The sequence below is a fragment of the Argopecten irradians genome, chromosome 2 (assembly GCF_041381155.1).
Source record: "Argopecten irradians isolate NY chromosome 2, Ai_NY, whole genome shotgun sequence".
NCBI classification, from domain to species: domain Eukaryota; kingdom Metazoa; phylum Mollusca; class Bivalvia; order Pectinida; family Pectinidae; genus Argopecten; species Argopecten irradians.
This window is the reverse complement of record NC_091135.1, coordinates 27,637,170-27,664,753: the sequence shown is the minus strand read 5'-3', so window position 1 is coordinate 27,664,753 and position 27,584 is coordinate 27,637,170. Positions and strand designations below refer to the sequence as shown.

The 27,584-nt window shown below is 37.6% G+C and overlaps 2 protein-coding genes across 4 annotated transcripts in view; one reads left to right on the top strand and one right to left on the bottom strand.

Moving 5' to 3' along the window:
* The first annotated feature begins 1,333 nt into the window (after positions 1-1,333).
* Positions 1,334-27,584, top strand: part of LOC138315008 (transmembrane ascorbate-dependent reductase CYB561-like) — a 37,191-nt gene continuing 10,940 nt past the window's right edge. The window contains exons 1-3 of one of the 2 annotated variants that reach the window (XM_069255717.1): positions 1,338-1,483; positions 19,826-19,884; positions 23,894-24,141. In XM_069255717.1, the coding sequence (XP_069111818.1) occupies positions 19,832-19,884; positions 23,894-24,141 (301 nt within the window). In that variant the 5' untranslated portion in view covers positions 1,338-1,483; positions 19,826-19,831. Of the gene's footprint in view, positions 1,484-19,825; positions 19,885-23,893; positions 24,142-27,584 lie in introns of both variants that reach the window. The other variant, XM_069255718.1, reaches the window with a different exon arrangement.
* Positions 5,613-13,959, bottom strand: LOC138315007 (uncharacterized). Of its 2 annotated transcripts, XM_069255716.1 has the most exons (3): positions 13,839-13,959; positions 6,584-7,570; positions 5,613-5,741 (listed from the first exon to the last, which is right to left on the bottom strand). In XM_069255716.1, the coding sequence occupies exon 2, from the start codon at positions 7,554-7,556 to the stop codon at positions 6,594-6,596; it is 963 nt and encodes a 320-aa protein (XP_069111817.1). In that variant the 5' UTR covers positions 7,557-7,570; positions 13,839-13,959; the 3' UTR covers positions 5,613-5,741; positions 6,584-6,593. The 2 variants fall into 2 exon arrangements, with proteins under 2 accessions (XP_069111817.1, XP_069111816.1); XM_069255715.1 differs by lacking the exon at positions 5,613-5,741 and having other exon boundaries at positions 6,253-7,570.

Here is a 27,584-nt window from a genome sequence, read left to right as displayed (position 1 = left end):
TTTAATGATATATGAAAAATGTACATAAAGCGTTGGGAGTTGAATTAATCTCCTCCTATAGGTGCGGCGTCGGGCGGGGGAGGGGGGGTTACAAAATATTGAGGACATTTGCCCCCCCCCCCCCATTACGTTTCATCTTCCTACGCCACTGCTTATATTATTTTTTTTTACATGTTAGTGAAGATAAAGTTTTTTAATTTTTAGCAAGAAAATGCTGCAAAACCACTGTAACCAATTTTGTATCATCAATACTTTCAAGCACACTGACCTAATATTTTATGATGGTTTTAGAAACAACAACTTTTTTCTTTTGAAGGGCAAACATTAAAAAAAAAAGATGATAGTCATCAATTACTTTCTCCTTTAAGCGTTTAATCTGCCAAAAAATGTAAAAAAAATGGAGGTTTTCATGTTTTAAATTTAGGGGGTAGTGGTAACATATACAGCTGTTCTGAGTTAAAATTATGGGTTGACTGTGATAATATTTTCTTTAGGGAAACATTGGTTTTATCAGTTTTGTGTATAAAAAATAGTCATAAGAACATTTGGACTTTTACCAGAGCAGATCCTTAATAGCACGTTATTTGATCACCTTCTTGGGCGATTGCGCACCTTTGTGAGGCTCGTATTTCTCCTTTCGCGGTCTTTATTCCTAAATATCGATATAGTTAAAATTTCGAGTTAGTATTTATATTCCTCTTGGAAAAACAGACACTTGTTTGTCATCCAGAGTACATTTGTTTAAAGATGCTCCACCGCCGACAGAGCATAAATGATACCCATCATTTGAGCAATAATTGGTGTCTAATCGTGTATATATTTGTCTAATTAACACAAACAGTAATTTGAAATAATTTATTCTGCCTTTGGTGCATGCGCAATCAATACTGCGTTCCATATAGGACATAGTGCCACAGAATTTTTTCGGGATGCAATTAATTATTTTTGATATTTTTATCTTGAAGTAAAATAAGAAGCTCAAACTTTTCAACGGTGGTAATGGTGTAAAGTAAGTAACTTTTGTCACTGAACAAAAACACTAAATCGTCTGCTCCAGTTTTTGATAGAGAAAAATAATCATTTGTCAGCGATGGAGCATCTTTAAGCTTTTCAAATAGTCTACAAACGCTATTTCTGATATTATAAGTTGTACAATACAAGTGAGAAACATTTTTGTCCTTACTATTAATACAATTTCCGAAATTCTACTATGCAAAAGGAAACATTTTAAAATAATATATAACATTAAAAATAAAAATGTTATTCAGCATGGCATGTGTCCCCTGCGAGCGTCGAACGCGCTCTGAGCACGTGTTATCGACTACATTGTCCTGGCATAAATACCGGAAATGAAATTATCGATTGGAGAACTCCGAAAGGCTTGTCGACGATTACCTAAGAAGAAAGCAAACATTGTAAATATTTGACAGCATTAGATTCGGATACGGGCTCAGGAATACTTATATATCTGTTTACCTGACAGGTAAGCGTCTAAAGCAGTCATGACTTTATCCCAGAAAATACTTTGCATTCACGTTAGGTAAAAGGATTCCGTTTTGTTTACATACGTTACAAATTTGTACAGTAGGAACGTGTTATTTTCTGTAACGATTTAACGCATGTGTTATGTATTATTCAAAGCTCAGAACTGCTATATAAATCCGTTCGATTAATTGCACACACTTTATCAGTATTATCAACGGGCCAACCTTTTTATAAAACTCTGCCATATGTTTGACTCGTTACTCATTATTATTATAATCACATGGAGTGATCTGGTCGGTTCGTCCCCTAGCCTGTCACCATAACGTGGTCAGTTGGAGCCGTGGTCAATAGTCTGATGGACTTCGATGGTCAGTCTAAAAATGCGTTGTGTTCTGTGATGTTATCATTATTAGCTAGGGTCAAATGTACTTGTACATGTACGTTTATAGCTTTAGAAATCTCAAAAGTCTCAGGATTTTTAATAACTGAATGATATTAATAATAATCCCATATTCACTGTCTAAGTTATATGTGCAAATTGTGTTCTAGCCTCTGCTTTGATGGGAGATCTTTTGGTATCCTAATGAATAGTAATGATGACATTAGACATTAATTTGAATAACTTTAATTTGCTACAAATTCTCTAGCTTTAGCAGAAAAGATTTTACACTTTTTACAACTTTTCAGTTTTCTTCATAAGTGTAATATCTTTTTGATATTCACATACATCCATAATAGTTAAACATATTGTATAACCATTTAAATGAAAAGAATATATTGACCTTAAATTTTATGTAACTGTATCTTAAATGTTTACATTTAATCATGTAGAACCACCTAATCTGTGACTTTTGGGTGACCTATATATTAACTTTTACATTAATCTATTAATTAATGCTTGATAGTAAAAGAACTGAAGTATCAGTAGTATAACTAGTCTACGCATAAATAATGAGTTCTTTCAAAACATTTGTTCAATGTATTTATGCTTTACTTAAAACATCAGGTAAAATATTAATACAAAAAATATAAAATTAATTAATTAACATTTAAAATATACCCAAACTTGTATACCATACCCGCCTTATCAACCACCTACACATAAGTGAGTAATTGTGTAATGTATATAGATCACCTGATTTTAATTAATAAAACCACTTTTCTATGGTCCCAAATTACCAATATTATCAACATCATTCACCCTACATATATATATATGTGTGTAATTGTATAAAGACTGTGGCCACTTGGCTATAGAGATTATGTTTTCTCTGTCTGTTTGTGGTCTTAGACAGCTAGGTCTCCCCGGCATGCATAGCCTGGATTACAGCCAGCGGTTAGACAAATTAGTTTACCAACGCTAGCCTTCAGGAGAGTAATTAAAATAAGGGGAGACATGATAGAACTTTACAAAATTATAAGTGGAATATATGACAAGGATTGCAGCAGTTCAGTTGCATTATGGGATCGATGATATCACTTGATCAACGCCACAGTCGTCATTTCACTACAAAAACTATTTCTCAAAAACGAGTCTCAACTAGATTTATACGTAAAATCTTTTTTTTCAATTAGATAAGAAACAATCTGGGACAAATTAACAGAGCGAGTTATTTCAGCAACAAATATCAATATGTTCAAAAGTGAGTTGGACCGATACTGTAGAAACCAAGAACTATTCTTTAACTACAGAGCCAAAATCACATAAGTGTTGAATTTATTAAACTGACAATGTACACGTATTATATTATAATATAATAATTTATTGATGATTTATATAAATGCAACATGAATTGTTCTACCCCATATGATTTGTAATTTGTATAACTGAGTCTGGTAAAGAGGACTTACTCACACAAGTCCTGATCCAGAAATAAACTTATCTTATCTTATCTTCTCTTATATGAAGTTTTGATAATTAACACAGATTACTGAAGAACATGACATTGTTGTATAACTTTGGATATCATTCAGTTAAAATGTTTCATGTGATGGTAATAATATAAGAAAAGGAACTTCAAATGATTGAGCATATTTTATGTTTATAGAAAAAGGATAAACATTATAAGCATTAGTTATCAATGTATAATAGAAAGTTTTAAGAATAAATGAATGGGTGAAAAAACAGATCTGATTATAGCACAGCTAACTTAATGAAGACACAAATCACAAGTTGTTGAGATGATCCCACAGATCATTGTCATAAAAGGTAGCAAAAGTATTCACTTCAACACTTGAAAATAAATAAATAAATAAGATTTAGGGTGAAACTACTGGGGAGCCTTAACTGTAACAGATATATGGCACATTTGAGGAGGTTCAGATGAGGCCAATAGTATTTCTGGATCTAGATATTAATCTCTTGAAAATAGAAAAAAATAAACATTTTGTTTCAATTCATTATTGGGAAGGGTCTTTTGCTTTTGGAAAATAATTAATATTAATAATATATATTTGGTCATTTTATTGATTTTAATACATATTAGTGCATTCTTTAAAATGACAAGTAATGAATAGTAATGATGGCATTTGACATAAATTTGGATATAGCTTTCATTAGCTACCAATACTCTAGCTTTTAGCAGAAAAGATTTTACACTTTTGACAACTTTCCTTCAGAAGTGTAATATGTTTTTGATATTTTTACATGCGCAATAGTTATAATGTATAACCATTTCAGATAACATAAATCTATTGACATTAAATTGACATATAACTGTAGCTTATATATTATATTTAAATGTGTACACTTAATCAGAACCACTTAATAATCTGTGACTTTTGGGTGTCCTATATATTAACTTTTACATGAATTTCATCTTAATACATATAAGTGCATTCTTTAATTAAAATGACAATAACAGCACAATGCTCCTTAGAGTCTGAACAAGTTTGATCTATTAATTAGGAATAATATCTATACATATAATGAAATGATGACAAATGTTGAACTAAATGTATTTTCCTGATTTTGTGTTTCAAACAATCTTTAACCATGCAATCGAAGAAAAAAAAATGTAATCCAGGCATTCATATCCCATACCAGATAATATGAATGGAATCATGCATATCAGTGTAATATAGAAAATAAAATCCAAATGAGGACCTAGAGGTAAGGGAGCATGATGAAATTGTCTGCCTCCATTACCAGTTTCTTTTTCTCTCTCAATAATAACATCACAAAAAGGTACAGGCATTGTACAGTGTATGTATATGTAACGTGCTCGAGTCTACTTAAATAGTATAGCCCTCTGGTAAGCGAGGTGCTCTATAACCTTTGGTAACAAGGTTCAAACCCCTGGTAGCGAGGTACAACTTACACCTTTGGTAACAAGGTTTCTATACAGGTACAACCTCTGGTAGCGAGGTATCACTATTACGCCTTTGGTAGCAAGGCTATAGATATTTAAGTTCAACCACTCAGTGACAGAATTGACAAACTCAGTAAATCAAGTTTCAGTATTTGTATTATTATTTACATGGCCATATAAACAACCAGGAGATTACAGATAACACACAGTACAATATCTAACAGTTATAATACATTATAGCTACAGTAGAATAGATCTCAATAGTATAACTCCACATTAATTCACTTATGACAGATAAATACTATTTTCTTTATAGTAGTATCCCACAACAAATTAATACTATTTCTATTCCCACTAATCTATTGTAGTACCACACTATCTGGAACTACCGCAAGTCTACGACCTTGACAGCGTCGCTAATGTAAATAAACCGAATAGACAAGCTGTAAAACCCCTGTTCTATTAATAGCCTAACTATGACATCACACTTAATACACCAAAGCCATTTACATGGGAAGATAGGGGCTGAGTTACGTAGACCCTAGGTTATCGGTTCCGAGATCGAGAACACGACTTACCTCATCGACTACAGGGGCGCAACTGACTCGGGGGCATAAGATGCCCCCCGATGCCCCGAATTCGCGTGCGGGCACTCCGTCACGCTGATTGGCTGGCCAAAATAACCAAACCGGAAATGTGATTCCCAAGCGCGGACATGCGCAACACAATAGTCGAAGCGGAAAAGGCTGTCTGAAGTTTGCAAGATTCACGATGCCTAAGATGGCAAATAACATCACTTAACGACCGTAATATATAGGTAAACTCGACATCGCGTAGATAAGATACAACTCGCTAAAACCTAGAATAATCGTAACACGTATTGTTACCGCGGGTCAATACGACAATCTCACAAACTTCATCCAGTCACATGGCCGGCTAGTACAACTGTAAACGTAAACATGTCATCGTATATTAAACATTACAAACTTATCTTTACTTAATACATGGAATGATGACCATAATAACCATCTATAGATATATGTACAATAGACGTAATTCTAGTCACGCTACATTACTCCCACCTCACTAAAATGTCCGCCCCGGACATACCTAAATACAACATAAGGTGTAGTTTACCATCTTCCACATGTAGTTATACTTATGCTATGTGGGCTAAACTATCACAAATAATGAATTAGTTAAAGATATACACATAAACATGATATTTCTGTACAATTCTTATTCTTCGGTTACATTCGTCTTAAATTACGTCGTTTATATTTACACTATCAAGGATATAACAATTAAATTAATAAACATGGACTAAAAATTATTTATCGATAAATGTGCTTAATGATTACACACCACTTTCAAACTCTCTAAATATTCTCTATTCTCTTGTATCATACTTCTGAGTTTACTACTAACTCTTCTAGTATAAAAATATTGGATGTACAAACATGTACACTTTCTCACCAGTCTTCACATAAATCTCTATGTACCACTCACAGAAATATTTACCTTGTATAACACTATACAATTATAATAATTCTTACACTATATGACAATAGCATGGTACTAAATACACACTGTACCTATATAATATACACCGTCACTCGTCAACATTCTTACTAGTGTTTGGTTATACTAACACAACACACTATTGTGGCACTATGTGAAAAGTTTAAAATTACTCGCTAGTAATTACTATAAAGATACAAATCATTTACATAGGCCTATTAATATCAAAATATTAGAAATATCCACCCCCCATCCCAACTACCTACTAAAATTGGTCTACGTCTGCGTCGCCTTGTCGGAAGTCTTCTTACATTCAGGGTCCTTGGTCCAAAAGTCGGTCAATTGATACGTCGTCCCGTCTGGAAGTGTCGCCCTCTCTACACGTCGCACACTGAGAAATCCCTCGGGCACAAAATATCGTTTGAATTGCTGTCCCTGGCTCCTCGCTCTGTTCTTGTTCTTCTTCAAGAGTTGTGCAGTATTCCCCTCCAGGATAGAACTAGGGGCACCCAAGAAAAAGAACCGCGGATCCTCTGCCAAGTACTCGAAGTTCAAAACAGTCTGCTTACTGTCCAACATACTATGGTCATGGCTAGCCTGGGGTACCTGTGCTGTCTCAGTAGGCATAGGCTCCTCAGCTGTCACAGCCGTCCCGGGTATGAGGATATCCTCCGGCACAACTACATCCTCCACCATCTCGGCGCCACCCTGTGTCGATTGTTGAGCCACAATAGTCCCACTGGTCGCTGTCTCCACCACTGGTGTAGATGCTAGTATCTTCACTTCAGGGAGCTCCATGTCGCCCAGGCCCAAAAGGTCCACCTCCTCTCCCAGAACCACAAGCGGCGAAGTCCCCCACTCTGACAACAGAGGGGATGGAGGACACCTATCCAACATACTGGTCTGAGGGGGTGTGATGTCCGTCCTCCTAGGTGGGTCAAATGTCACCTGATCCCTCGCCACCTCCCTCGGCCGTCTCCCTCTTGGGTTCCCTCTAGGACTGGGTCTCTCCTGATGGTCCCTCATGTGTTCCCTCAATCGGTAGGCCCTCGCTCCAGGAGTGGAAAAGTTACACATATGGCAATACAAACGTGGCCCATGTACCGACTTGACATGCCGATTCAGCTGGCCTCTGCTGTAAAACCTCTTGCCGCAATCGTCACACTGATGAAGGGGGGTTGGTTGCGCTGCCTGCAGGTAACGCTCTCCTTTGTAGGTAACATAATGTTGGTGAGACATGGTGATATGTTTCTCTGAAACATATGAATACAAACAATCTTTTAATATTTGGTGTACTATCAAATATCCATATAGGTTTTCTCCTGATTGTCTCTATGGCCTGAGTATCCTATCTGACGAGGGTACGAACCACTTCTTTACCCTGCCCAGGTATGGCTTTAACTTCTGCATGTTTACTATTTTTACTTTAGAACGAGGTGCCCTCTTTACTTTGTACACTAGGTCTGACAACTGTTGAATTATAATGTATGGACCTTCCCAGGGTCTGGTTAACTTTCTACTACCACCCTGTAACCTTGTGTTGTATACCCATACAGCATCTCCCGGTTTATATACTGTCGTCGAAGCATTTAGGTCATAGTGTCTCTTTTGTCTGTCACTCGCTCGAGTCATCTGTTTACGTGCAAGGTCATGTACAGCCCACATTCTGGTCCAAAGGTTCTCTAAGTAATCCACTGAGGTTCTCTCGAGATGAGTCTCATCTGTCGGGGGTTTGCCATATAAAAGGTCCACAGGAAGTTCCACTTCACGTCCAAGCATCATCATAGCTGGGGTCTCATTAGTACTTTCATGTACAGACGACCTATATGCGTACATCACTAGTGGTAATTTCTCTTCCCAATCTTTTTGGTCCTTAGACACCATCTTGCTTAGCATATCCTCTATCGTGCGATTCAACCTCTCTACAAGACCGTCTCCTTGTGGATGATAAGGAGTAGTGCGGGTTTTCTCAATTCCAAGCCGCTTACATAATTCTTTGAAGAGGTTCGACTCGAATTGCCTCCCTTGATCCGAATGGATTTGTTTTGGTATTCCAAAGCGAGTAATGAAATTGTTCAACAAGATATCAGCTACAGTACTAGCCTCCTGATTTGGCATAGGAAAAGCCTCTGCCCACCGTGTAAAGTAGTCAGTTATAACTAGTAAATAACGGTTACCCTTCGAGGACTCTGGTAAGTTAACCATAATATCCAACCCTATTCTCTCCATGGGAGCTCCTACTTGATATTGTCCCATTTTTCCTCTGGTACTGCGCCTAGGTTGTTTCCGGGACTGACACTCAGGACAGTGTGCTACCGCTCTCCTCACTGTCCTGTTTACTCCAGTCCAATAGAATCTGGCCTTTACTCTGGCTGCCGTTCGAGTAATGCCCAGATGTCCTGATCCCGGATCTCTATGTAACTTCCGTATAATGTCCTCGGTGAACTTCTTTGGTAAGATCAACTGCCACACTACATTTTCTGATCCCTCTTTGACCCAACGACGACGTAGTACTTCATCTTTTAACTCAATTCTATCCCATTGAGCCCAGTATGCTTTTACGTCCCCTGATAAATATGCAATATCCTTCCACTTAGGACGTAATCCAGCCTTTTTCCACTGCCATATATATTTGAGGGTTTCATCCTTCTGTTGCTGGTCTCTCAACTCATTTTGTGGGATTTCCTGTGTCCAACCACTGGATTTGGTTGTTACCGTTCTAATTATATCATTTCTGTTTTCTGTTTCAGGTAAAATATCTCCATTGTCCTGTTGCTGACGAGCCTCCTTCACTTTCTGACAGAATTTACATTGGTCACATCCTCTCCTCGACAAACCATCTGCGTTACCATGTATACGCCCTGGTCTATGCTGAATAGTATAATCATATGTGTCCAATAATTCCAACCATCTGGCTAGTTGTCCTTCAGTATTCTTGAAACGCTTAATCCAATTTAAGGCTCCATGGTCAGTTCTTATGAGAAACTTTGCCCCATATAAGTAGTGATGAAAGTGTTTCACTGTTTCAACACATTGCCAACAACTCTCTCCGAGTTACACAGTACTGTCTTTCTGCCTTTGTCAATGTTCTACTAAAGTAACAGATCGGGTGCTCGCCATCTTCATATTGCTGTGATAGGACACCTCCCACTCCGAAGTTACTAGCATCTGTGTCTATAACAAACGGTTTCTTTACATCTGGATACTTGAGTACAGGGGAGGTAATCAGAGCCTTTTCAAAGTCATAAATGCTGTCTGACATTCCTCAGTCCAATGGAATTTCTCTTCTTTCTCTGTGAGCTTGTGCAAAGGCTTGGCTATATTTGCAAAGCCTTTAATAAATTTCCTGTAGTATGAGACTGTTCCTAGGAAGCTACGTATCTCTCTCACACACTTAGGTTGCGGCCAATTTGAAACTGCATCCGACTTGGATGGGTCTGGTGCTATGCCTTGCTCATTTACTATATGGCCCAGGAATTTTACCTCTCTTTGTAGAAGCCTGCATTTTTTTGGTGATATTTTAAGACCTGCTCCCCCTATCTTTCCCAGTATAACATCTAACCTTTCCAAGTGTTGTTCAAATGTATCGGCAAAAATAATCACATCATCAATGTAAATCAGAGCTGAATTGCCCCTCTCATCAGCTAAGATACACTCCATGAGTCTCTCAAAGGTTGCAGCAGCATTACAGAGTCCAAAAGGCATGGAGTTGAATTCAAACAATCCACTGGTGGTTGAGAAAGCTGTTTTCTCTCTGTCTTTTGGATCCATTTCTACTTGCCAGTAGCCGCTTTGAAGGTCGATGACTGAAAACCATTTGGATCCCCTTAAGGTATCCAGTGAGTCATCTATTCTGGGTAATGGATACGAGTCTTTTACGGTTACTTCATTGAGCTTACGGTAATCTACACAAAAACGCCAAGAGTTGTCTCCCTTTCTCACTAGCACAATGCCACTAGCCCATGGTGATTTTGAGGGTTTGATCACTCCAGTCTTCAACATCCTTTTGATTTCTGCTTCTGCATCTTCCCTTTTAGCCAATGGTATTCTCCTAGGTGGTTGTTTGATTGGATGTGCATGTCCAGTATCGATCTTGTGTTGGACAATTCCTGTTTTCCCCAAATCGTCCTTGTTTTTAGCGAAGACCTTACTATGTTTCTGTAGTATTGCCCTTACTTGCTCTCTCTGTTCATCTTTGATATGATCTCCACATGATTCCAATACTTGTTCCATGTGAGGGGGTAGAGTTCCTTCTGCAGTATCCATATGCCTAAGTTTTGTATCTCTGTCAGACACGCTGTTGTCTGGAATGGATGTCACTTGATCAGGTCTTATGGTTTCACACTCGGCCGTAACTGTTCGTTTAAATAATGTCTGGGGTTTATCGGACAGGTTAACTACTCTTACTGGTATTAACTCCTCTCGCGTATCAAATATACACCTTCCGACCAAGATCCCTTTATCATTTAATGACTTACTTCCCCTTTCCACCATAGCATTTGGCTCTACAGGACTATCACCAATGACCTCTGCCGATACAATGACCTCAGCAGCTGGGGGTATAACGGTATCTTGAACCATTCTTATACGAAATACCGTTTTAGACCTCTGGCTCTCTAAATGACATGGTATCTGTTTACCATTCAAACTAATTGTTCCTTTCCCTATGTTTATTTCCCCGTTATAGGTCTTTAGGAAGTCATATCCTAGTACTATAGGTACTTCTATATCCGCCACAATCATTTTACATGTGTAAAGATTTCCTGTAATTCTAAGAGGAAATGTAGCTATTCCTTTGGGTGTAACTAATTCTCCATCTGCCATTCTAAGCTTTCCACATCCAGACTCCAATGTTGGTCTCACTCCAGCAGGTAAACTTTGGTACACCTTACTGTGCATTACTGATATGGTTGCTCCTGTATCAATTAAACAATCTACCTCTTTTTGATATACTTTGGTCCATATGAAAAGTCCATCTTGTTTGGTTCCCTTATTTGAAATCTCAAAAACATGTTGGGGTCTCTCTTCATTACTAAGTAATGTTTCGGCTGAGGCATACCCCTCTGTCTCAACCTCTAGTGGTTTAAATGCTCGGCTTTGTCTTGTTTTCCCCTTTGGTTCTGACCTTGACCTTTCTTATGACCTTGGTTCTGACCTTGACTCTTATATTTCTTCTGATTTGGCTGAGACGCCTCCTTGCAGTCTGCTGCAAAATGTCCAGGTTTCTGACAGTTGAAACAGACACGTCTCGTTTTACATTCTGCTGCTATATGTCCCTGTCTGTGACATTTGTAACATTTGATGTTATTAGGATTCTGGACCTGTTTCTGTAAATCATCAACTCTCCTTACCAAGTGTTCAATCGGGTCATTCTCACTGTTCTCATCAGCATCATTTGTTATCTGTCTGAAACTCTGGCGGTCACCTCTCCCTTTACTTCTGCCAGTCTTGAAAGCCTCAAATTTAAGGGCTAAATTCAGTGCTTCATCTATGTTTTCAGCGCTACCCTGACAAACAGCCCATTCCATATCTTGGTCATTTAAAGCATCTCTAAAGTATCGATAACCTAAACTGTCCCTGACCTCTGTGGGTGCAGTAGGGTATCCTAGCCTAACTAATCTTTTCACATCTTGTGCTAATGATACCAGAGATTCTTTGTTCTTTCTCGTCCTTGACTCTGCCTGTGCCCTATACATCTCACACTGGTTCCTTGGTTCAAACTTGGCGGTAAGTGTTGGTACCAGTTGTTCAAAACTTCTCAACTGCTCAGGTTTCAGATCCCCTAATATACTTCGTGCTGTACCTGCCATGCAAGAGGCCAGCTTTAAAGCTTTTACTTCCGAAGTCCAACGGTTGATTGAAGCCACCAGATTAAAATGAGTCAAATACTCAGTCCAGCTGGTTTTTCCATCATAGCTGTCAGGTTTTGAGTACGAAACTTTGTCCTGATTGGTGTTGCTATGGTATCGGTAAGGGCTTAACTCTATATCATCTCTAGGACGTACACATATCTCCCTCCCCTTATCTCCATAACACTGGTCATGTGTCTCACCGAAGTAAAATTGGTCAGCATGGTCAGTTCTGTGGTGATCTGTCCAGTGAGACTCTCCTTGATAACTTTGATTACAGTTATGGTCATGTTGATATGACGGTTTACCTACCCTGTTAGACTGGTCAGGTCTATTAATGTCTCTACAGGTCTGGTCATGTTGATATAATGGTCTATCTATTCTATTAGACTGGTCATGTCTATTAATGTCTCTTTCTGTCTGGTGTGACACTCTATATGGGTCGTTCAGGGATAACCCTAGTAGACTGGTCTTGTCTACTTTCCTCTCTACACTGATCATGGTCATAATAACAGTCACTCTCACTGTCTGATAACCGAGTAGGAGTCTTAGGTACTTCCATCTTATCTAGTCTGTCCATTATTTCTGACAACATGGTTCCTATTTCCTTCTGATGGTTTGTAAACATTTCCATGGTCACCAACTGGTCAGTATTGTCTCCCTGGTCAGGATTGGTCTCTGGGGTTTGTATATCTTCTACTTCATCACCACTATCATCCCTATATCTTATAGGTTTTTGTCTCTTTCTTTTACCCTCTACTTCAACATTTATAATGTCCCCCAAACCTTTCCCACTGATCTCTACTACCCTTTCTGACTGTTTCTGGCCTAAATTCCTATCGGTGTCCCTATCTTCCCTAGCAACTGTCTGTGCTCTACGTTTCTTTGAATTTTTAGGCATCTTAATACTGAGATTTCAAAACTACAATAATACTGTCACTGACACTGAGTGGTTCTATAAGGTACTAGTTCTATACTGGATCCCACCGCTGCCACCAATGTAACGTGCTCGAGTCTACTTAAATAGTATAGCCCTCTGGTAGGCGAGGTGCTCTATAACCTTTGGTAACAAGGTTCAAACCCCTGGTAGCGAGGTACAACTTACACCTTTGGTAACAAGGTTTCTACAGGTACAACCTCTGGTAGCGAGGTATCACTATTACGCCTTTGGTAGCAAGGCTATAGATATTTAAGTTCAACCACTCAGTGACAGAATTGACAAACTCAGTAAATCAAGTTTCAGTATTTGTATTATTATTTACATGGCCATATAAACAACCAGGAGATTACAGATAACACACAGTACAATATCTAACAGTTATAATACATTATAGCTACAGTAGAATAGATCTCAATAGTATAACTCCACATTAATTCACTTATGACAGATAAATACTATTTTCTTTATAGTAGTATCCCACAACAAATTAATACTATTTCTATTCCCACTAATCTATTGTAGTACCACACTATCTGGAACTACCGCAAGTCTACGACCTTGACAGCGTCGCTAATGTAAATAAACCGAATAGACAAGCTGTAAAACCCCTGTTCTATTAATAGCCTAACTATGACATCACACTTAATACACCAAAGCCATTTACATGGGAAGATAGGGGCTGAGTTACGTAGACCCTAGGTTATCGGTTCCGAGATCGAGAACACGACTTACCTCATCGACTACAGGGGCGCAACTGACTCGGGGGCATAAGATGCCCCCCGATGCCCCGAATTCGCGTGCGGGCACTCCGTCACGCTGATTGGCTGGCCAAAATAACCAAACCGGAAATGTGATTCCCAACGCGGACATGCGCAACACAATAGTCGAAGCGGAAAAGGCTGTCTGAAGTTTGCAAGATTCACGATGCCTAAGATGGCAAATAACATCACTTAACGACCGTAATATAGGTAAACTCGACATCGCGTAGATAAGATACAACTCGCTAAAACCTAGAATAATCGTAACACGTATTGTTACCGCGGGTCAATACGACAATCTCACAAACTTCATCCAGTCACATGGCCGGCTAGTACAACTGTAAACGTAAACATGTCATCGTATATTAAACATTACAAACTTATCTTTACTTAATACATGGAATGATGACAATAATAACCATCTATAGATATATGTACAATAGACGTAATTCTAGTCACGCTACACTTATAATAGCTAGATTTCAAATATTTTAACATACATATGCATGTATACAATTATACCAAAGTGATTATGACTGGATCTGATCTAGATTATCTATATGATTATTAAAATTGGCTTGTTTAAAATCCAGAACGTTCCAGATTTTCTTGGGATCTAGCTGAAAGTACATGCTAAAAGTTATCCATTAAAATTGATAATATCTTTACATTATATATATATTTCAGTTTACCTTTTTGTGAATTTCATAAAATTTCATGCATTATAATATATATGTTTAAAACTCTGAATGTACTACGTATGTCAGTGACCGAAAAGAAAAAAAAATCTGTCTATCAATACAAAGTTAAGAAATTAAAAGACAATATCATATGTAAAACTCAAGTTTCCTATTACACAGCTTGATCTTCATGTTTAATCTCTTTATAGGATTAAGAAATGTGTCTCCAAGAAACTAAATAAAATTTCATTGTGGATATGTCAAAAGCCAATTACAGTAAACATGTTTTGACCTTTCTTTTATGTGTTTAGCTTGATGTAAATTAGAGAATATGCTCTGTTGGTATCTTTAACATGGTATTAACCATATTATTGAGACAAAGGAGTGCAATATGTTATTTGTTTTGGTATAATAATAACTGTAAAAAATTATAAACGCCAACAGCTATGTACCTGATGTCATAGAAATGATATATATATCCTGTTTACAAAAGGATCTGTATTTTACTGTACAGGATGAAAGTGGGTATTCCCTGACCAACTTTATCAAAGCTATATGTACTTATGTCAACAGCTAAGCTAGTAAATCATCTTAAATTGTAGATCTATCAAAAAAGATAAATGTTCCTATACTAGTAACAACCAAGCACATGTCTGTCTACAAAATTACATTTTTCATTGTAATATATGTCATTTTGAAGGAATTAGAAGTCATACAGTACGTCAATTGCATACATTTCTTTCAAATACAATTACATGTAATTTTTTCAAATAAATTCGTGAAATGTGTATTTGTTGTATATTATTCATTAAAACTTCAATTACTTTTATGTTATATTACTGTGAGACAGTCAAATGAAAATGGAACATCTGTATGATTTATGTGAGCTAATTTAATAAGCTGCCTATTAATTATAAGGTTATGGTAGACTAAATTTTGATAACTTACAGCAGCGCATGTAAACAGGTAATTTATAATTGTCATTACATGTATACATGTATATATATATATATATATAATACATAGTTGTGGTACACACATTTTGCTTACATGGTTGATATACAACTCTGTACATTATTAGTTGAAAACAAAAATCTCATATCTATATCATGTTAAAATTTCTTAAATTAATTATAATGTATGATGTATACCTACATACACAAGTAACTTTTTATTATTCTGTCAAAGGAGTAGATATGATAGGACCAGTATTTGGCCTTTATTTTTCAGACCGAAAAATATTAACTCTGATCCACATCAATTTCACATCAATAAATACTCTCATACTTGCCATTCATCAAAACATAACTTTTTATAACCATGTACACGATGTGCTCCCCCTATGACGTCATCAAATTGATGATTTTCCTCTTCTCGCCAAATTTTGCTAGAAGTTCATCATCTTTAGGTTAGAAAAGGCTTGAAATGGATTTGGCCGCCACCTGGAGCAACTTTATATTTTGCATGGATATGCGTAAATACACGATACACAACGTGTAAAAATCTCTTTCTGCTCCACGAAGGCGGCCCCATTCATTTTTAGAGAAAACCACTCAAGAAGTATGATTTTTCAAGGATTTTTGTGAAAAATTGGGGGAAACTGCATGTTGATTACGTCATAGTGAACATAATTGGCACATGCCGGATATTTTCTGGATGTAATGACTGTTAGCAAATGTATTCAACAGTTATATGACAAAATATGTTGTTCTTTACTGGAGAATTAATTTTGGGGCCATATTCGAGTCTTAACGTACCTTCTCCTTTGTATACATTATTTAATATATTTACACACAATTACAAATTTGATTTAACACTAACACCTTTTAAGTTACTAAATGTTATTGAAGGTTTTATAATTATAATGATACATTGATATATTATATGCTACAGTTAAAAACAAATTCTGCCACGATTTTTTGTCACAACATGCTTTCCACTCTCCTTTTATACACAATGAAGGGTATGACCATTTTTTTTAGCTCACCTGGTCCGAAGGACCAAGGTGAGCTTATGCCATACCGTGGCGTCCGGCGTCCGTCGTCCGTCGTCCGTCGTCCGTCGTCCGTCGTCCGTCCGTCCGTCCGTCCGTCAACAATCGACTTCTTCTCCATAACCGCTGGTCGGATTTCAACAAAATTTGACTGGTAGCATCCTTATGGGCTACTAACTGAAAATTGTACAAATGATGGGGCTGACCCCCCAGGGGCCTGAGGGGCGGGGCCAAAAGGGGTCAATTTGGCTATTTCCATATAAACGACTTCTTCTCTGAAACTAAGCATGAGATAGCACTCATAATGCAATGGTAGTATCGTTATAGGGTGGGGATTAAAAATTGTACAAATGATGTGGCTGACCCCCCGGGGGCCTGAGGGGCGGGGTCAAATGGGGTCAATTTGGCTATTTCCATATAAACGACTTCTTCTCTGAAACCAAGCATTGGATAGCACCCATAATGCAATGGTAGCATCCTTATAGGGTGGGGATTCAAAATTGTACAAATGATGGGGCTGACCCCCCAGGGGCCTGAGGGGCGGGGTCAAATGGGGTCAATTTGGCTATTTCCATATAAACGACTTCTTCTCTGAAACTAAGCATGAGATAGCACTCATAATGCAATGGTAGTATCTTTATAGGGTAGGGATTAAAAATTGTACAAATGATGTGGCTGACCCCCCGGGGGCCTGAGGGGCGGGGTCAAATGGGGTCAATTTGGCTATTTCCATATAAACGACTTCTTCTCTGAAACCAAGCATTGGATAGCACCCATAATGCAATGGTAGCATCCTTATAGGGTGGGGATTCAAAATTGTACAAATGATGGGGCTGACCCCCCGGGGGCCTGAGGGGCGGGGTCAAATGGGGTCAATTTGGCTATTTCCATATAAACGACTTCTTCTCTGAAACTAAGCATGAGATAGCACTCATAATGCAATGGTAGTATCGTTATAGGGTAGGGATTAAAAATTGTACAAATGATGTGGCTGACCCCCCGGGGGCCTGAGGGGCGGGGTCAAATGGGGTCAATTTGGCTATTTCCATATAAACGACTTCTTCTCTGAAACCAAGCATTGGATAGCACCCATAATGCAATGGTAGCATCCTTATAGGGTGGGGATTCAAAATTGTACAAATGATGGGGCTGACCCCCCGGGGGCCTGAGGGGCGGTGTCAAATGGGGTCAATTTGGCTATTTCCATATAAACGACTTCTTCTCTGAAACTAAGCATGAGATAGCACTCATAATGCAATGGTAGTATCTTTATAGGTTGGGGATTCAAAATTGTACAAATGATGTGGCTGACCCCCCGGGGGGCCTGAGGGGCGGGGTCAAAAGGGTTCAATTTGGCTATTTCCATATAAACGACTTCTTCTCTGAAACTAAGCATGAGATAGCACTCATAATGCAATGGTAGTATCGTTATAGGGTAGGGATTCAAAATTGTACAAATGATGTGGCTGACCCCCCGGGGGCCTGAGGGGCGGGGTCAAATGGGGTCAATTTGGCTATTTCCATATAAACGACTTCTTCTCTGAAACCAAGCATTGGATAGCACCCATAATGCAATGGTAGCATCCTTATAGGGTGGGGATTCAAAATTGTACAAATGATGGGGCTGACCCCCCGGGGGCCTGAGGGGCGGTGTCAAATGGGGTCAATTTGGCTATTTCCATATAAACGACTTCTTCTCTGAAACTAAGCATGAGATAGCACTCATAATGCAATGGTAGTATCTTTATAGGTTGGGGATTCAAAATTGTACAAATGATGTGGCTGACCCCCCGGGGGGCCTGAGGGGCGGGGTCAAAAGGGTTCAATTTGGCTATTTCCATATAAACGACTTCTTCTCTGAAACCAAGCATGGGATAGCACCCAATAATGCAATGATAGCATCCTTATAGGATGGGGATTCAAAATTGTACAAATGATGGGGCTGACCCCCAGGGGGCCTGAGGGGCGGGGTCAGAAGGGGCCAATTTGGCTATTTCCATATAAACGACTTCTTCTCTGAAACTAAGCATGGTATAGCACCCATAATGCAATGGTAGCATCTTTATAGGGTGGGGATTCAAAATTGTGCAAATGATGGGGCTGACCCCCAGGGGGCCTGAGGGGCGGGGTCGAAAGTGGCCAATTTGGCTCTTTCCATATAAACGACTTCTTCTCTGAAACTAAGCACGGTATAGCACCCATAATACAATGGTAGTATCCTTATAGTGTGGGGATTCAAAATTGTGCAAATGATAGGGCTAACCCCCCGGGGGCCTGAGGGGCGGGGTCAAAAGTGGTCAATTTCCATATAAATGACTTTTTCTCTGCAACTTAACATGGGATTACGCTCATAATGCAATGGTTACATCCTTATAGGGTTTGGATTCAAAATTTTGCAAATGATGGGGCTGACCCCCCGGGGGCCTGAAGGGTGGGGTCAAAAGGGGTCAATTTAGCTATTTCCATATAAACGACTTCTTCTCTGCAACTAAGAATGGAAGAGCACTTATAATGCAATGGTAGCATCCTTATAGGGCTGGGATTTGAAATTGTACAAATGATAGGGCTGACCCCCGGGGCCTTAGACGGCAATAGATGCGAGGTCGAAAGGTCAATTAGGCTACTATTTTCATATAAATTACTTTATCTCTGAACCTATGTATTGGATAGCATATTTGTATGGTATCAATAGCATCATTGTATGGTTGTGATTCAAAATTAAACTTTGGGAGTCAATTTGCTTATTTTTCTAATTGTCAGAGTCTTGTGATAATTACTAACAAAAAACCAGGTGAGCGATACAGGCCCTCTGGGCCTCTTGTTTATCTAGACCACTAAATCTCCTAAAAATGGTCCATGGGATTTTGATAGACTTAAATACTTTTTTTCTTCTAAAATGGGAAAATGATAAAGACAATGTTTGTATTTAATTTTAACAGAGCAGACCTATTGAATATATTTTTTTTTTCAGTTATGTAGTTCCATCAAATCAATTTCAATTATATATAAAAGTGCCAATTATTTTTTTATGAAGCACAATGAATTGATAACCTGTAAATGTTACACTTACAAACAGCATATCAGAGTTTGCACCGGATTTTCTATAAATCATTAACAGTTTCTTCTCAGATAAAATTGGCCCCCTTATAACTGAAACTATCCAAAAAACAAAACCTGCATAGCATTTATAAATAATGTGATGTTCCCTAGTAAGTCGCAGAAAATAAGTTTGTTTCTCATTCAGAATTATACTGTTTGCAGATTGAGCATTATTTTAATGTTTTCTAGAGTAAGATGGCAGAATCCTCCAATATCATCAGTACTGTCTCCCATTCTTATACAAACAGGTATGACGTTGGGATTACTAACAAACACGTGGGATACAACTAACTGCTTGCATACACTTCACTTTCATACAACTTTAAATATGTATAATTTTAATTTGTAAAGAAAAAAATCTGAAAATGGGAATTTTGGATATGTTTTTTTTATTAGTACACTTTGTTTTTTAGTCCACCTTTGCATTTTGACTTTATTTACCATGGTCCCGTCACACAAGCATGAATTCTTCTGATTACGATGGACTTGTAAACTATAATTATGCATACACCATATGTATGTCTCCATTACATTTTGATACCTTCATCAAAATCAACTATTACAATAATTTATTGAATTTAAAGATGCACCACCGCTGACAAATGGTATTTTTTCACTATCAAAAAACAGCAGCAGACGATTTAGTATTTTTCTTCAGTTACAAAAGTTACTTACTTTACACCATTACCGCCGTTGAAAAGTTTGAGCTTCTAATTTTACTTCAAGTTAAAAATATAAAAAAATAATTAATTGTATCCCAAAAAAATTCCGTGGCACAATATCCTATAAGGAATGAAGTACTGATTGCGCATGACACAAAGGCAAAATAAATTATTTTATATTATTTTTTTTTTTTTAATTTTTCACGGTTGTTTCAATAATATAAACTTCATTGTCGGACTATATAAAAGCATGCACACATATGGTACGGTGCCATCTCCTCTCGCCAAATAATGATCAGGCCATTGTAATCAAGTTCAAGTCCGTTTCAGACTTGTTTTACACCCAACATGAACAAGCTACATATTCTGACACAACGACCACAACACACACTTTCCAACACCAGTTTGGACGTCGAGCGGCGATCACAACAAAGTATGTCATTCAATTATTGATGACGTTGACAAATGATGACATGACGCCAAAGAAAAAGTAGTTGGTCAAAGTTCACCGCGTCAGCCAATCAATATATGCATACTGAGATATACCACGGGTGGTATATAAAACAAATTGTTAATCAACAGCTGCATTGTTTATTTGATACCGTGAGAGTTTATTAGCACCGCCTATTGTGGTATAAATATGATTATATAACTTCTTTATTTTGCTATTAAGGGCACTAATGAATATCTGACAATTATTTACTCATATAATTGTTTTATAGAATTTTTAGCAAAATATTTGAATTTGTGTTTAAGCTCTCTTGCGAAACATGAAAATTGGGATCTCACAAATATAACATGGTTTACAGTAATTATTGTCATGTCTGTCCATCCTTCTAAATCCCTCTGCATGTATTTGTATGTCTGTCTGTTCATCCTTCTACATCCCTCTGCATGTATTTATATGTCTGTCTATCTGTCCATCCTTTTACATCCCTCTGCATGTATTTGTATGCCTGTCTGTCTGTCCATCCTTTTACATCCCTCTGCATGTATTTGTATGTCAGTCTGTCTGTCCATCCTTCTACATCCCTTTGCATGTATTTGTATGTCTGTCTGTCTGTCCATCCTTCTACATCCTAGGCCTCTGCATGTATTTGTATGTCTGTCTGTTTGTCCATTCTTCTACATCCCTCTGCATGTATTTGTATATCTGCCTATCTGTCCATCCTTCTACATCCCTCTGCATGTATTTGTATGTCTGTCTGTCTGTCCATCCTTCTACATCCCTATGCCTGTATTTATATGTCTGTCTGTCTGTTTGTTCATCCTTCTACATTCCTCTGCATGTATTTATATACATTGTATCTGTTCATCTTATCCTTCTACATCCCTCTTCATGTATGTATATGTCTGTCTGTCTGTCCATCCTTCTACATTCCTCTGCAAGTATTTGTATGTCTGTCTGTCCATCCTTCTACATCCATCTGCATGTATTTTTATGTCTCTCTGTTTTTAGCCCACCATCATCAGATGGTGGGCTATATTCAAATCACCTTTTGTCCGTGGTCTGTGGTAAGTCATTCCTTCCGTCCTTCCATTTGTCCGTTAACAATTTGTGTTATCGTTATTTCTCAGAAAGTACGGAAGGGATTTTTCTTTAACTTTATATGTCGGTTCCCATAGGGCCCTAGTTATGCATATTGCATTTTTGGACCAATCAGATAGCAAGATGGCCGCCAGGCAGCCATCTTGGATTTTAGTAGTTAAAATTTATTTTCACTATTTCTTGGAAAGAATTGAAGAGAGCTTTCTCAAATTTCATATTATGTTCCCTTAGGGCTCTAGTTATGCATATTACATTATGAAACCAATTGGTCAATAAGACAGCCATCTTGGATTCTGGTTGTTAAAGTTTGAAAAGTTTGTCTCTTGTTATTGGTTAATTTGTCTTCAGAGGGTTGTGAAAACTCTGAAGTTATAAGAGTTGCAATGATGAAGAATTCTTTGTGGCTTGCAGAATGAACTTACATCCAGTGTTTGGAACAACTTGGACTGATTCATATCATCACCATATAAATATAAGCACAAACTGCTACATTGTAAGGGTCAAATTAGAGGGGCCATAATTCTGATGCATGCCAGTTTTCTAGTTTGCATGTAAATAAGATTCTTACAACATTTCTCTGAATTTCAAATGTTCTCAATTGTCAACTTTGTGAGCATGTTTGATAATGTATACATACTACGTACTGCAAGGCATGATAAAAGTGTATAATATAATAATATGGTAGTAGGTACATACATGTAGTTAAATTGGTTAGAACACCAATGATCAATACGTATTTTAGTTCATAAGAAGTACGTTATTGTACCAATATATTCAAAGTGTGGATATTGAAATAACAATATATATTAGATAAGCTCTGATTTTCAACTATTTTCATTGACTAATACCTGGTCTTGTGACATCAGTGTTTCCATTTATAGAAACACTGAGTCAATTTTATTCCTTTGTAAACTTCATTGCACAAACGATGCATTCTTCAGGGTGCCTTTCTTTGACATTGCAATGCTTTTCTTATAATTAATATGCACATTAAAGATTGTTTTTGACATTTTTTGAGGCAACAACATATCTAATATAATAATTAAAGTCATTATTTATTCTGCTTGAGTGATATATATAACACCATATGGACTGAAACAAAGGTCTATATTTGATATATGGTGTTTTGAAAGACTCTGGTTCTCTGCAGTAATTATACTGTCTCTCTTTATATATGGCTAAGCTTCTTTACATATCTACATGTTATTTTCACATTTATCATTGAATTAACATATAAACATGCTATCTATTTTACTGTTGATACATAGAGAATACGTGGTTAGTATCTTACAATACAAAGTTTATTTTGGTGCGAGACTTAGGAAAGCTGAGATGACGAGGCTTTACCGAGTCATTTTGGCTTTCTGTGTCGAGCACCAAAATAAAACTTGTATTGTAAGATACTAACCGTGTATTCTGTTTATCCTGCAACCATTATGACATTCAAAACGAAAGCAAATTGCCAGTTATTTACTTAGTTTTGCTCGATGCGAGACGCTTCTTTGATGCACAGGAAAAGATTAATTCACTAAACCGAATGAGAGTATACTCCTTTTTACTGCCGTGGGATATAAGCCCATTCGCAGATAGTACTAGTATTTCTAATAGTGTGTAATATCCCTAAAACAATGTAAAAATACTGAAAAAACAATAATTACACATCAAAGAGTTACTTTACAGTACATATCTTTATCATGAGCCAAGGAAAAGACTACACCGCCACACGAGATTTTCGATATCATAAAAATGACGTCATTCCGATGAATGTGACGTCACTTTTAAACGGTACTGAATGACGTTTCATTCACCGTAAGGTCAAAGTTCGGGGTCAAATTAGAAAAAGTTCCGTCAGATGTGGAACAAATTCACGTGATCGTATAGACGGATAAAGCATATTGTATTGACGGATAAAGCACAAGTTTATCCGGCAGTAGTTATCCGTCAGTATGTGGGGCAGTTGCAGGATAAAATTACCATATGTGTACATGTGTATTATCATCAAAAATTTTGTGTACTTCTGATATTGATAAATTTACACCTGTACAGTTTAGGAACTAAGGAATCGGAGGTGATGGAAAACTACGACTCCCATGATGGTCCCCCTGGTGGCAATCTGGGATCATTCACTGGCCTTGTGCTTCTCGTCCAGGGCCTGGGTTTGAGTGCTGTTATCCTTGTTGCGGTATGGATGGGACATTTCCGCGACGGCTTTGCATGGACAAGTGACCCTGCCAAAGAATTTAACTACCACCCAGTATTTATGGTGATTGGACTCATCTTCCTCTACTCAGATGGTAAGTATATGTAACAGGAGAGGAGGAAATGTAGCAGGCAGACCGGGGCTCTAGTATCCTGGAAACTCTCAACACTAGCTTGATGCCTGCTTGGTCATGATCACCAATGTTTGACCCTTCCCCTCACCCCTGTGGCAAACCGAGTGTGGTCCAATAGGCAGTTTGTAGAGGAAATTCCTTTAAAGGGACAATTCAGTCTAAAAGAACATTACAATTTGCTCACATATTGGAAACAAACCGGTTCTAATGGAACTTAGTTCACTTGGTTTTTCTGTGATATGCCAGAAAAAGCCATGGTGGTGAAATGTATGTGAAATGTTCAAACTCGCTCGCTGTCGGCCATTTCATTTATGGTTGGACATCTTGTATAACAAACCCTGGCCCTCTCTCGTGGAGTAATGCCACCTTTGTCTAGAACTACTCAAATCACTCTAATAGTAGTGTGTTCACCTTATCAGCTAACTGTTTGCCTAAAATCTCATTTTATCAACTCCGCAGTGGTTTTGTGTTTCATTTGTTTATCATACTTGACATTGGATCGAGTATTTGTACAGCATATATATTATACCTTTTTAATTGTATTGCTATACAATTTGGAATTTCAATGATTTCAATTAAAATACTTAACAATGATGTGGAATTTGTCAATATTTTATGTTATATGTTTCAAAAGGAATGTAGAACAATACATTTATGCCATTTATTTTAGTGTAACAGAATAAGCCTGACTGAATTGTCACTTTAAAGCATTTACTATTCCTAAAGTTATACAATGTTTTGTAATCAAATATATCCCAAAAAAAATCTTTTGGTAAAGGGGCACAGAATTTGAATTAATTTTGTCCTGAAAATATTTTTCCCAGGGACAAGAGAGGCAGGGCCATGGGTACAACACTGGGAAATAGAGGTATTTCCATCAGATCACAACTAGTCATAAAGTTTGATCTGCATGGAATTTAGACTTGATAAAAGAGTTTTAATTTGTATACCTGGTAAATGTTGACTCTTATACCTCGTTGGGTATAAGAGGGATGGGGTTCAACTGGGGGAAACACTTGACCACATACTTGGGTCCCAGTACCTTTGCTAGGCCATACAACATATACTTAGCCAGAAGAATGATACATCTTAGTGATACAATGATTTTGCTCCCAGACAGGCAGGATGACAATACTTAACCTGATTTTAACCTAGCTCGAAGATGTGTGCACTGTGCTGGTATATGAAAGACAATTTAGTAAAATAAACTTACTGTATGGTTTATTTAATCAGTTTTCTGTGATTATTGAAGCTGAAGATGTTATTCTGAGACAAGTTTTCTTGTCTGGATCTTGAACTGCCTTCATCATAGAAAAGTTTCGGTAACAGTTAGAGCCACCCTGTGGATTAGTAAATTCATTTACTGGATAATATTTCCCTCTGGCCATAACAGGTGAACCAACACAATTAATCTTCACAAAGTGATAAACTCAATTACGATACATACTCACAGTGTACATTACACTAGCTAGACTGGTGTGGTAAAAACAGAAGAAAAGTTAAATAAAAGGAAACCAAACATGTCAATGATGAATATTTTAATCACGTCAACATACTATCCTCACAGAATATTAATGATTAAGCCGTCATGGTAATGAAATGAGGACAAACAGTAGTTATCTGGTTTGTCTGTCCATAGAGAAATAGTAGTTATCTGGTTTGTCAGTTTATAGAAACAGTCGTTATCTGGTTTGTCTATTTATAGAAACAGTAGTTATCTGGTTTGTCTGTCCATAGAGAAACAGTAGTTATCTGGTTTGTCTGTTTATAGAAACAGTCGTTATCTGGTTTGTCTGTCCATAGAGAAACAGTCGTTATCTGGTTTGTCTGTCCATAGAGAAACAGTAGTTATCTGGTTTGTCTGTCCATAGAGAAACAGTCGTTATCTGGTTTGTCTATTTATAGAAACAGTAGTTATCTGGTGTGTCTTTCAGTAGAGAAACAGTAGTTATCTGGTTTGTCTGCCATAGACAAACAGTCATTATCTGGTTTGTCTGTCCATAGAGAAACAGTAGTAATCTGGTTTGTCTGTCCATAGAGAAACAGTCGTTATCTGGTTTGTCTGTCCATAGAGAAACAGTCTTTATCTGGTTTGTCTGTCCATAGAGAAACAGTAGTTATCTGGTTTGTCTGTCCATAGAGAAACAGTCATTATCTGGTTTGTCTGTCCATAGAAACAGTCGTTATCTGGTTTGTTTGTCCATAGAGAAACAGTAGTAATCTGGTTTGTCTGTCCATAGAAACTGTCGTTATCTGGTTTGTCCGTCCATAGAGAAACAGTTGTTATCTGGTTTGTCTGTCCATAGAGAAACAGAAGTTACACATGTATCTGGTTTGTCTGTCCACAGAAACAGTAGTTATCTGGTTTGTCTGTCCATAGAGAAACAGTCTTTATCTGGTTTGTCTGTCCATAGAGAAACAGTCGTTATCTGGTTTGTCTGTCCATAGAGAAACAGTCGTTATCTGGTTTGTCTGTCCATAGAGAAACAGTAGTTATCTGGTTTGTCTGTCCATAGAGAAACAGTAGTTATCTGGTTTGTCTGTCCATAGAGAAACAGTAGTTATCTGGTTTGTCTGTCCATAGAGAAACAGTCGTTATCTGGTTTGTCTGTCCATAGAGAAACAGTCGTTATCTGGTTTGTCTGTCCATAGAGAAACAGTCGTTATCTGGTTTGTCTGTCCATAGAGAAACAGTCGTTATCTGGTTTGTCTGTCCATAGAGAAACAGTCTTTATCTGGTTTGTCTTTCCATAGAGAAACAGTCGAGATCTGGTTTGTCTGTCCATAGAGAAACAGTTGTTATCTTGTTTGTCTGTCCATAGAGAAACAGTTTTTATCTGGTTTGTGTATCTATAGAGAAACAGTAGTTTTCTGGTTTGTCTGTCCATAGAGAAACAGTAGTTATCTGGTTTGTCTGTCCATAGAGAAACAGTAGTTATCTGGTTTGTCTGTCCATAGAAAAACAGTAGTTATCTGGTTTGTCTGTCCATAGAGAAACAGTAGTTATCTGGTTTGTCTGTCCATAGAGAAACAGTAGTTATCTGGTTTGCCTGTCCATAGAGAAACAGTAGTTATCTGGTTTGTTTGTCCATAGAGAAACAGTAGTTATCTGGTTTGTTTGTCCATAGAGAAACAGTAGTTATCTGGTTTGTTTGTCCATAGAGAAACAGTAGTTATCTGGTTTGTTTGTCCATAGAGAAACAGTAGTTATCTGGTTTGCCTGTCCATAGAGAAACAGTAGTTATCTGGTTTGTCTGTCCATAGAGAAACAGTAGTTATCTGGTTTGTCTGTCCATAGAGAAACAGTAGTTATCTGGTTTGTCTGTCCATAGAGAAACAGTAGTTATCTGGTTTGCCTGTCCATAGAGAAACAGTAGTTATCTGGTTTGTCTGTCCATAGAGAA

What these genes read in the sequence shown, in the direction of transcription:
- LOC138315007 (XM_069255716.1), bottom strand. Translation starts at nt 7,556, where the DNA reads ATGTCTCACCAACATTATGTTACCTACAAAGGAGAGCGTTACCTGCAG.